Source organism: Leishmania braziliensis, chromosome 24, assembly GCF_000002845.2.
Source record: "Leishmania braziliensis MHOM/BR/75/M2904 complete genome, chromosome 24".
Taxonomy (NCBI): domain Eukaryota; phylum Euglenozoa; class Kinetoplastea; order Trypanosomatida; family Trypanosomatidae; genus Leishmania; species Leishmania braziliensis.
The window spans coordinates 83,215-93,864 of record NC_009316.2 but is presented as its reverse complement, the minus strand read 5'-3'; the positions used below and the strand labels follow the sequence as shown (position 1 = coordinate 93,864).

General features: G+C 59.9%; 2 protein-coding genes across 2 annotated transcripts; both read right to left on the bottom strand.

Annotated features, from left to right (window-relative positions):
- Positions 1–3,117: 3,117 nt before the first annotated feature.
- Positions 3,118–4,077, bottom strand: LBRM_24_0310 (conserved hypothetical protein; the record flags this gene model as incomplete). Its single annotated transcript, XM_001565247.1, has 1 exon — positions 3,118–4,077. The coding sequence occupies one exon, from the start codon at positions 4,075–4,077 to the stop codon at positions 3,118–3,120; it is 960 nt and encodes a 319-aa protein (XP_001565297.1).
- Positions 4,078–4,999: 922 nt separating this feature from the next.
- LBRM_24_0300 (conserved hypothetical protein) lies at positions 5,000–10,339 on the bottom strand (the record flags this gene model as incomplete). Its single annotated transcript, XM_001565246.2, has 1 exon — positions 5,000–10,339. The coding sequence occupies one exon, from the start codon at positions 10,337–10,339 to the stop codon at positions 5,000–5,002; it is 5,340 nt and encodes a 1,779-aa protein (XP_001565296.1).
- Between the last annotated feature and the right edge of the window lie 311 nt (positions 10,340–10,650).

Here is a 10,650-nt window from a genome sequence, read left to right as displayed (position 1 = left end):
AAGTACATAAACACATCACATGGGAAACAGGCGAAAAAGAAACGAGAGATCAACGTTGGGAGGGGGGTGGGGGAGGCCATGAGCCCTCGCGCGTTCTTTGCCAGAGTGCGCGCGCACAGCTGGTAAAGAACGCATGAAAGACTACGGGGTACCACACCTCTGTCATCTTTACTACCGTCTCCAGCGCTGGCACTGTGTGCTCGGCATCACTTTACCATTGTCACTCTCTCCGTGCATGCTGAACCCTTTAGCGCACCATGTGTCACGAGGCGGCGTACACAGCGAGTGGAGCTGGACGAGAAGAGCTAGGAGCAGTGAGAGCCGCTGGCTGTGTATAATTCCGCTTCAAGGGGAGGAGAGGCTGATTCTCTCTCTCCTCACCTCTCCACTCATCCTAACGCAGATCACGGCGATGATTCACATATACATCTCAGAGTAATTGATGTGAAGCATGTAGTAACCCCAACGCACGGCTCGATACCAAGGAGGGAGAACGACTCTTCTGAGGTAAGAAAATGAGCAGAGCGATCAAACGCAGCGAAACCCTATGGGCGAAGCTGCCGGACCGGCGACGACACCCGGAGGAGCGGCACACGCACACAGGAACGTAGCGAAAGACACATCTGAAGACGGAGACCTACACACAAACTTTTCAACATGTCCTTCTCATCGGTGAAGGCAAGCAAGCACCTCAGCGCGTGGTATCGGGGCTTCTGTGCTCGCTGCGTGTGGGAAGGCCAGGCAGCCCCCTCCTATCCCTGCCAATGCCGAACCACTGCTGGCGGTGACAGAGTCATGTAGCTACGACGCCGAGGAAGTCAGGGCGATGTGTCGCTACTGACGCTGATGCTCAGGTCGTGGGTGCTGCTACCTGGGGGAAGTGTGCGACAACAAAGACGATCGTGCCACACCCGGTCCTCGCTGCCTGCTGGTGGGGCGCCTGAGCCACCCCGGGGGATGCACGACGTGGCGACCGGCACCGGAGGAGGGAGTCGATAAGGCGGGTGACGCTGCTGAACGCTCCACTGTGTTGGGGCCGAGAGATGAAACGAGCGCCAAAGTGGAAGTCCGCTGGAGTAAAGAAATGATGAGTGAGGCAAGAAGAAACACGTACGAGAGGTGAGTCCAGCAGTGGCTCGACAGGAGAGGAAGGCGCAGAAGCCAAAGGAAGAGCGCAACGTACGGAAGAGACAAACCGCACCGAAGCACAGAGACAGAGGAGAGGCACGCGAGTTGCACAAAGGGCAGATAGAGCCCAAAGCGCGGAGCTGAGCTGCGTCTGCGCGTACAGTAGTGGACAAGGGTGGGCGGGAGTTGGGAGAAGAGTAGCGGGTGGGTGTATAGGAAAGAGGAAACAAGAAGAGCCACAACAGCGCCTTAAAGTGAAGGTACACGTGCGCCGTAGAGCCGCAGAGGAAAGGAGGAGCTGCGGCTTCCTACCGCGCGACTAGCACGGCTGCGAGGTGTGGGGAAAAGTTCCATCACAAACGAGAGCTGATCTTTTCCCCTACGCTCCAACTTCCTTGTGCACGTGCGTGTTTGGGTTCGATGCGGTGCCGAATGCCGTTGGTGACACCGATCACATGTTGAGATGGCGATGATGATTGAGCGCGGGGGACGTGTCTATGACTTCAAGCCCAACTTAAGGGAAATGGAAGGAAACAGAGTGTCTACTAGCTCTCTCGGAGCCATTGGCCTGGAGGTGTGCGAAGGCGGAGACCTGGTTAGGGGGGAGAGGAGAGAGTGAGTGTCCTGCGGGTGCACCAGCAGGAGGAGGGCAGGGGGAAAGGCGCCATGGAGAGAAGTCCGTGCACGAGGGGAGGGTAGAAAAGTGCATTTTTATTTTACACTTTTCCAACGCGCCGATTCTCTGCCGCCGAGCAGCAGGAGGTCCGACCTCACTCTCCACCCCCGCGCCCGTCACAGGCCCCACCGCCTGGTGCGGAGCAGCGGTAGCCACGCGTTGCAGGAATGCGCCGGCCCAGTCATCTGAGCACGTCCCTTGACTCGAACCCCACCCCAGCCGTCTCGCAGGTCGCCTCACCCTCCCCCCCTTTCCTCCGGTGCCGGTCGCCACGTCGTGCATCCCCCGGGGTGGCTCAGGCGCCCCACCAGCAGGCAGCGAGGACCGGGTGTGGCACAATCGTCTTTGTTGTCGCACACTTCCCCCAGGTAGCAGCACCCACGACCTGAGCATCAGCGTCAGTAGCGACACATCGCCCTGACTTCCTCGGCGTCGTAGCTACATGACTCTGTCACCGCCAGCAGTGGTTCGGCATTGGCAGGGATAGGAGGGGGCTGCCTGGCCTTCCCACACGCAGCGAGCACAGAAGCCCCGATACCACGCGCTGAGGTGCTTGCTTGTCGTCCTCATCAGGGCGGTAGAGAATAAATCCACAAAGAGAGGGGATGGGCACTAATTTCGCCTGCACACTCAGACATGTTGAAAAACACTCAGGATGCCGGAGATGAGTGCCTCACGTTTCTGATGCGCCGATGTGCGGTACGGCACCACGCCGGTCTGTAGTGCCGCTTCATCGATCACACTCGTTGTTCCTCAGATCCAGAGAGAGAGAGAGAGCCACTGCGCACAGGTAGGTAACCGTGGCGTAGCGTATCCTACCACGCACGCGTTGTGAGGTTGTTTTGTTTCTCTTGGACACAGTAGCCCTCGACGTAGAGGAATCATCCAGTGCTGACACGAAAAGCACAAGAAGAGCGACCCCACCCCACTCGCGAACGGCGGTGAGCAAAGCCCGCGCTACCCAACACACCGTTGAGGAGGGACTGAGGGGATGATGGCACCCCGACTCCTCTTTTCCATCTCGCGCTCCATTCACGCAGCAGCTACTGCTTCCCCAAACAAACCGACGCCACCGACTGCTGCCTTCAATGCGGAAGACTGGCAGAGGCAGTGTCGGTGAATCTATGGAGTTTATTGCTGAGAGAGGCGCAGTACCCTCATTCCTGTCTATATCTGCATGTGCGTATTGGGCCTGTGTCTGCATGTTCGTGTTGGCCAGGGGAGCACTTTCTCTTTTGCAGGGCCTTTCGGCGCTGGCAGATACCCGCGCAGCCAAAGCCACGACCCTACCTACTGACCACGCAGGGTTGCCATCACACCTTCATGCGGGCGAGCCTCACGTCGCTGGTGTTTTGGCCAAAAGCGGCTGCAAAGCACCGAAAGGGCACGGGGCGACAATCCAACGGGAGCGACGCACCCTTGCTAACGTCGGCTAGGAGGCCATCTGAGTTCTCCACCTCGCCCTCGCTGGTGCCCCACAGAAGATCAGCGAGGTCGCTCAACGAGATGGGAATTGCGGTTAGAGCGACGAGTTGATCGCGGCACCGCTCCAGCGTCAGCACCCGCCGTGTCGGCTTCTCATCAAGAGACCACGGCGTTATCGCTGGTATCGGCGTGCTGCTCGTCACACCACCGACGGTGTCACGTACGAGCTGCACGTAAAACTCTGCCGCACCACGTCTGCGCTGCTGCACGTGATCGCGTACCGCTTGTGCAAAGCGCTCCTGGGCCGAGTAATCAACCGTGTACAGCGAGGGGCACGACGGCTTCCCTACCGGGGTGGCGAGCTCACGTGCACTGAGCTGCTGACGCGACCCCACAAAGGCCAGGGCCGCGCCAACGTCCTTGGATGCACTTTTCTGTGGCATGCACTTGACGCCGGTGCGCTGTGGGCCCATCTGCATTGGATCCCTGTAGGCGTCTGTGATGTTTACCACCTGCACGTGTTGCTGAGCCCCCGTCGCGTCGCGTATGTGGCGTATGCCGTGCGGCGTCTCACTCCGCTGCGGTAGCGACACACGGCGCAGTCCATTCATGGGGAACTCGCGGGTTCTCGTCGATTCCTTGTTGTGTTGGTGTTGATGTAGTATCCCTCGTCGTCCTGTGATGGAGACCGGATCTGCAGCGGCGCTGGTGTGGCACTGCTGCGACTCTGGTGCAGCGGGGGCGAAGAGGTTAAGAGTGCCGTGATTCACCTTGAACTGACGTGGGAAGGTACGGCGCGCAGAGAGCGGCAGTGCCTCCTTCGAGGGTGGCCACACATACGGCTTCATCGCCTAATGAGGGCGATAGTGGTGGTGGGGATGTGGGAAGAGGATGAGAAGAAAGGCAACGTGCAACGCTGATATTGAACTGCGGTCGTACGCGCGTGTATGGGGTGTGTGGGGGAGGGGGGGGGAGGAGAAAGAAAGGGGGTGGGATGCTAATGACAACCGAGGCTCCAATGCACTGTCGCCACTCGACCGCAGAACTGTCAGCTGCTCCTTTCGGAGAAGGCGCAATGCCCGCGTATGCAATGGCGCAGTGGTGGGAGCTGCGCGCAAGTCGCTGTGCTGGTGTGTTGCACAGATACACACCCACAGAGAGAGAGAGAGAGAGGCGCACACTCGCCCGCTAAACGTCTGTATTTTGCTTGTCAGGGATTTGACGCGCACGGGCGCTTCGGAGGACACGTGCCAAGGGGAGTAACGGCGGAGGGGGTCGTCGATGCTGGTGCGTAATGAGCATGTCGTAGTGTTGTCCTTGTGTAGCCCCTATGGCCACTCCCTCACGTCGTGTAACTCAGTACTGGTCTCGTTCCCTCCTTCCCATGAGCTCAAGAGCTCGGTGCACCCAAGACGATGGCGCAACAGACCGCGCGAGGGGGCCCCATCGCTTCCATGTTTAGTTAGCGTAACGAAAAAGACATCCGGGGGGGGGGGAGGGGAGGAAGGAGTGAGCGTCCGCTCCTGCGACAGCATTGCGGCGTGCGGCAGGGGAGGAGGGAGGGGGCTGAGGTGTTAAGCCGAGGGCGTGCGCAGAGGGAGCGCCGCACGTACAGTGTATAGGCTGCGACAACCACACAGGCAATGTCGCGCACTTTTTTACTGCTCTGGACCTCGCTGAGGTAAACGACCACAAACCCAATGCAATCCCCTCTCTGTCTCACACAGCCTCTTCGCCATCCCCCTCGGGAAAGGGGTCGGGGACAGCGGCCTACTCCGCGATCCAGGGAGAGCGACATAGCGGGCAGACGTTGTTAGAACCTGTCGCCCACCACATGTACAGGCAGTTCGAGTGGAAGGCGGAGTTGTGACACACTGAGCAGCGCACGTCCGGCAGCTTGTGATTCGTGGAGCTCACGACGGCAAAGCAGATAGGGCAGGGCTCGATGCCGCGGAAGTGTGCATCGAGGTTCTGGTGGAAGAGGTCAATGCACTCCCACACGTTTGCCGAGCCACCGAAGAGGATGACGGTCATCTTCAGCATCCATGAGCGCCACTTCTTCATGGAAACGCCACACTCACGGCCGGTCTCGTATTCCACTGCGGGTGGGTGCAACGGGAAGGCCGCTGGGAAGGTAATGCGCACGGCGACTTTTGCGTCCTCCATTTCGTAACTCAGGTCAATAAGCTGCTGAGCTACGTTCACCTCCACGCTGCAGCTGTCTCCGACGCTGAAGCTGCTGCTGCCGTCGGGGCTGTGTCTCAGCACTGACAAGAAACTCTCCTGAATGAGAATACCGGTTATATTCTGAGAGACAGAGCTGTAAAAGAGGGCGCGGCCTTTGCGCTCCACTGTCTCCAGCCAACTCTTCGTCAGCGACAAGGTGGAGCCATGCAGTAGTTGGGTAAAGACGGCGAAGGCACCACGAGCCAGCTGCGCCATCGGATCTGGCGCGTCGACGCGCGTGAGCGCAACCAGCTCAAAACCGAGCTGCCCGGTGGTATTGCTGTCACCAGTGGCACCGGGGTGCATCGAGGCACCAATGAAGGTCGAATCCAGCCTGGTCGAGGTCCGGTGCATCGGGGTCAGCATGAGAGCAAATAAGAGGTCAAGAAGAGCGTACACCTGTCGTTGCCACTCCTTGTCACGAACAGCGTTGCCGCCAGTCCCCTGAGTCTCCTCCGTTGGTGATGGTGGGGCACTAGTGAGGTAGATGCACCACGACATCAGGTATGGGAAGAGCAGCATCTTCTGCTTCTGCGTCTTGGTCAGCACCGCGTTCTGGTGGCGGAACTGTGCCACTTTCGCCGGCTGCGTTGTCGAGTACTCCTTTCGAAGCGGCTTCAGCGAGAGGCGCTGCATAATGCTCTGCATCGGTGCCGTGAGCGAGACGGTGGCGCGCATGAGGGTCAGGTTCGCCAGCAGGCATACGCTGCGCAAAACACCCGCGACCGTCGACACACCAAGCTGTTCAAGCTTCACAATTCCCGTCGCGAACAGCCAGGCGTAGGCGAAGCACAGCACTGAGGCAATCTTGTCGACGCTCGTCTCAGACGCTCGCAGCGCCATGACATCGCTGGTGAGCAAGTCACCCATGAAGCGAGAGGTGAAGGCGATGAGCTTGGCGAGCGGGGCCACCTCGTCCTCTTTCGTCGACCGCAGCCGCGACACCGCCTCGCAGACGGTGTCGAACACGACGAGATTCACCGTGCTGCGCAGGACGCTGTCCATACGGCTATGGAGCACGACACCGCGCCTGGCCAGCACTGCCGCCATCACCACTCGGCGCAAGGTTGTCAGGGAAACGGGTGTGCTGCCCACCAACGAGCCGCTCGACTCTTTCTGCAGGCGGCCGTTGGGTGGCAAGTGGCGCAGTCGATAGCAGCGACAGAGGGCGTCGATTATAACGCGGATGACTTCGCTGTACACATCAGGGGTGGGGATGCGGGTACATGATAGCTCGGCCAGCAGCTCCAGCCCATCTAGCGGTGCCTGCTTCGACGCGTACACCATGAGGCTCCTCACGGTGCTATCCGCCACGGCCGGCAGCGAGGCGAGGTGCCGTACGACCACGAGTGTCAGCTTTGCTGTTGTCAAGTCCCATGTCGGCAGCTGACAGCTCGCCTCCAGCAACAACCGCTCCTGCTCCGCCGGGATCTGCGCCGCGATGTTGAAGCGCAGCACATCTGCAACGTCATCCATCACTGAGAAGAATGCGGTGTAAGCCGCCGCCAGCACTGGCGCAATGCCTTTGGCGCCCTGAGCATCGAAGAGGGACGTCACTGCCGTGTTTGACACGGCGCTCACCAGACGAATGGCGCGGCGCAGGAACGTCGTGTCGTCCGCTGGCGCAACATCGCGCAGCACGGCGGCTAACGTTGGCAGCACGTACGGCACCCCAGCAGCCGACAGAGGCCCTTCTGTCGAGGTCACGAGCATCGCCACTTCAACCGCCACCTCGGCCACATCAAAGCACGCCAGCATAGCTGGAAAGAGGCTCTCGAACAGCGTGCGACACACACCGTCCGCCAGCACTTCCTTTACTGCCGCCACGCGCAGCAGCTGGCAGAAGAGGCGGGCGACCGCTTTGGGGTCTACGCTGGCCATCGCCACCGCTACGGCCGCGCCATTGACGCTGTCCGTCAGGCGGACAAGCTGCGCAGTGCGCACGGTGGTCGTAAAGGTGGGACGCAGTTGGTCGATGGAGAGAGAACCATCGTAGAGAGAGCGAGTTGCCTCGTTGCTGACTAGCGCGGCAGCTTGCACCTCCACTGCCGCCTGGCACCACACGGAGTCCGACGTCGCGAACGACTGCAGGCACGCTGTGGAGGCGTACGGCACGAGCTGTGAGAGTCGGTAGACAGCAAAGAAGGAAAGTGGCAGATTGTCGTCATCGCTGAAGACGGAGTGGAGAAGCTCCATGGCCACGGCGTCGCGGTCCTCAGTGCGGACGGAGTAGCTGTCCAGTAGCGCCTCCACCTCCGCCGTGACGGCCCTGCAATCCGCGATGTTCGACCAGTGCGCCTTCTGCTCCATCGCGTACGCCAGCAAGTCATCGCTGCCCTCGCCGTCGCTGCTATCGCTGTCCTTCTCGCCGTACCGCTGTCTTTGCAGCGCGACTCGCAGCGCCTTGACAGAGATGTACTGCTCCACAAGCACGCGAGGCGCCACAGCGGCACTGATATGGGATAGAGGTGTCAGAAGGTGGCCAACAATGTATGGGGCGTCGAGATGCAGAAGCTCAGCAAAGGCACCGCCGTTGCGCAGCAGTTTCGCCCACTTGATCATTCGTTCTCTTGCCTCCGGTGCGTGATTGGCTACGTCGCCACCACTGGCGGCGGATGCTGACGCATCCGCCGTGTCACAATCAGCGCCGCTGTCGCTCGCCGATGACGATGATGTCGAGGAAGACGTAGCGGGTGACGACGAAGCTTCGGAGGAACTGTAGCTGGATGCCAAGTCGCTGGTGGAGGTTGACTTCGCATCCGAGTCCGAAGGGTGCTCCGTAACCATCGCCAGAGTTTCCTTCACTGAAGTGTACAGCGCCTCCAGCACACTGCGTCGCTGCTTCTCCGAGAGCGTCAGCTCGCGCTTAGTGTACTCCGCAACGCACTGGTTCACACCAACCATGTCGCACCGGGCAACTGCACAGGTTAGTACCTCGCACAGTCTAGCCGGATCCTGCATCAAGTGCCGCAACGCAGCTTCCTTTAGCGTGTCCTCCTGGGCGGACGACGTTGCCTTCATCAAGTCCTGGGAAGCGGGTCGGTGTTTCCACCCCAGGCCTGCTTTCACCATTGTCGCCAGTGCCACCTTGCCCTCAGCCGTACGCTCCTGCGCCGAGGTCTCTTCCGGATAGGTGTGCCTCACACACCCGCACAAGGCGTCGAGGATGGTGTCAGACACCGCGTCGAGGGGGCAGAACTGAGTGTCCTGTGTTTCACCAAAGAAGGCGGCGAGTCGAGCCCACTTTTGTTCGTCGAGACTGGTCGCCACTTGCTGCTGTAGCCAAGTGTTCGCCGCCTCTGCCACCAGCGTTTTGCAGTGCGCGTTACTTGCACCCTCAGTCCGCGTCGTCGGTGACATCGTCATTGCAGTGGGTGCTGGTGGCAGTGGCGTCGAAGTGTTAGCGCACAGCCGCCCCAGAAGACGAGCCTGGAGGAGAACAAAACTTCGCTGCAAAGCCGAGTCGGGGGTGTCCGGCAGCACGCGAAACATCGCACCTGGCTGAGCGCCAATCACTGTCAAACAGTCCCCAAACACATCCTCACATCGGCTGGCGGTCTTGAGGAGGCTCCTTGCCATGGCGGATATGATCACGGCCTGGTAGCGGGTCGCCTTCGCCTCTGTCTGCATGAGCTGCACTGCATGGAAGCTAATCACCGCGAACAGCTCCACGCTGTCCTCAGACGCGTGGTTGGTCTTCTTGCGCACGCAGTGCAGCTCCCAGCACTCCATCGTCGCCGTTAGCACCACCTCCAGGTCGTGCGCGCTTACGTTTGGTGTCTCGTTCATTTCTTTCAGCCGCTCCACCAGCGCTGCACAGAACTCGTCCAGAATACCCTCGCACCGCACGTCCTTCGAGAGTGACGTCAAGAGAGGAAATAGGCACGGGAAGATCACCTCTGCGAGTTCTCCTTGCTTGCACCCCATGAAGCAATTCACAACGTCATCGAGAAATCCCCCCTTCATGTGGCTCACCACATCAGTCACGTTGCTGCGACACCAGAAGAGAAAGAGTTCCCACGTCCGCGAGGCCATCGTTACGTTCGAGTCCAGGATGGACCCAAAGAGCGCGTGCGACACGAGCTGGTGTATTTTGGGGCTCGCGGGGCAGAAGGCCACGATGTCGCGCAGGAGCGCCAGTACCGCGGAGCGGGCGAGTGGGGTTTTGACGAGCAGGTACGACTTGGACGCTTCTCGCGGCGGCAGAAGCGCACCAAACAGCTGCGGGTCCTGCACAAACTTCAGCACTGCCATCTGTGCGGCGCTCACTTGCTTGACCATATACCCCATCGACTTGAGAGCCGCGAAGATTTTGTTCGCGTTGGGGTCCAGCGAGTCATCCAGTAGTGGCTTCTTCAAAGCCATTACCTCCTCGACAGCGGTGCGCAGGCTCATCAGAATGGCTTCCATCAGTTGCTGCAGCATGAGCGTCTTCTTCTCCGCAAGAAAGGCGGCATCGAAGGCAACCGCGGCCGCCTGGCACACCGACGCCTCCATATCGTGCATCCCCATAACCCAGACACCGGACAGCACTTTGAGCTCCGGGACGACCGCCTTCTTGAGTTCCTTATTCTTGCTCATCAGCGCGTGTAGTAGCTGATAGCTCGACTTCCGAATCGCCGGCTTTGGGTGGTGGGCGTGCTGGACAATCGCCTCAACTGTGGCGCTGGCAAACTGCAGAAGCACCTCGTCGGGGGTCGACTTCATGAGCTCTACCAGCCGGTCAAACGACTTTTGCTTCGTAATTTCGCTTGTCTTGTTCAGAAGCTTTAGGCTTACGACGTAGTCGCTCTCCCGCTCCGCGTTCGTGCTGTTCTCCGTGCCGGTGGCAAAGCCACCCAAGAATGAGCTTAGAGCAGCTGGGCTGCCGGTGGAGGATATCATCGCACGTGCCGCGCTGCTCTGCGAGCTTTTCACTCCGCGGGGCATTGTCAGCAAACACCCTGATGGGCGCGCTCGGAGTAAATGCACACAAACGGCGAAGACAGAGAAGGTTGAATACACCTCCGGGTGTGGGGTCGCCGTGGAGTCAAGTGTGTGCGAAGGTGTGGATGGCGGTGGAGGGAGAGAGCAGGAGGAGTGGCACGCATGACAGAGTGCTGCCGAATAAGTACGTGAAAGAGGAGTGATTTCGCTCGCACACACGCTCCGTCGACGCAGAGTCAGAGGCACAGGGTCGGGCAACGAGACCAGTG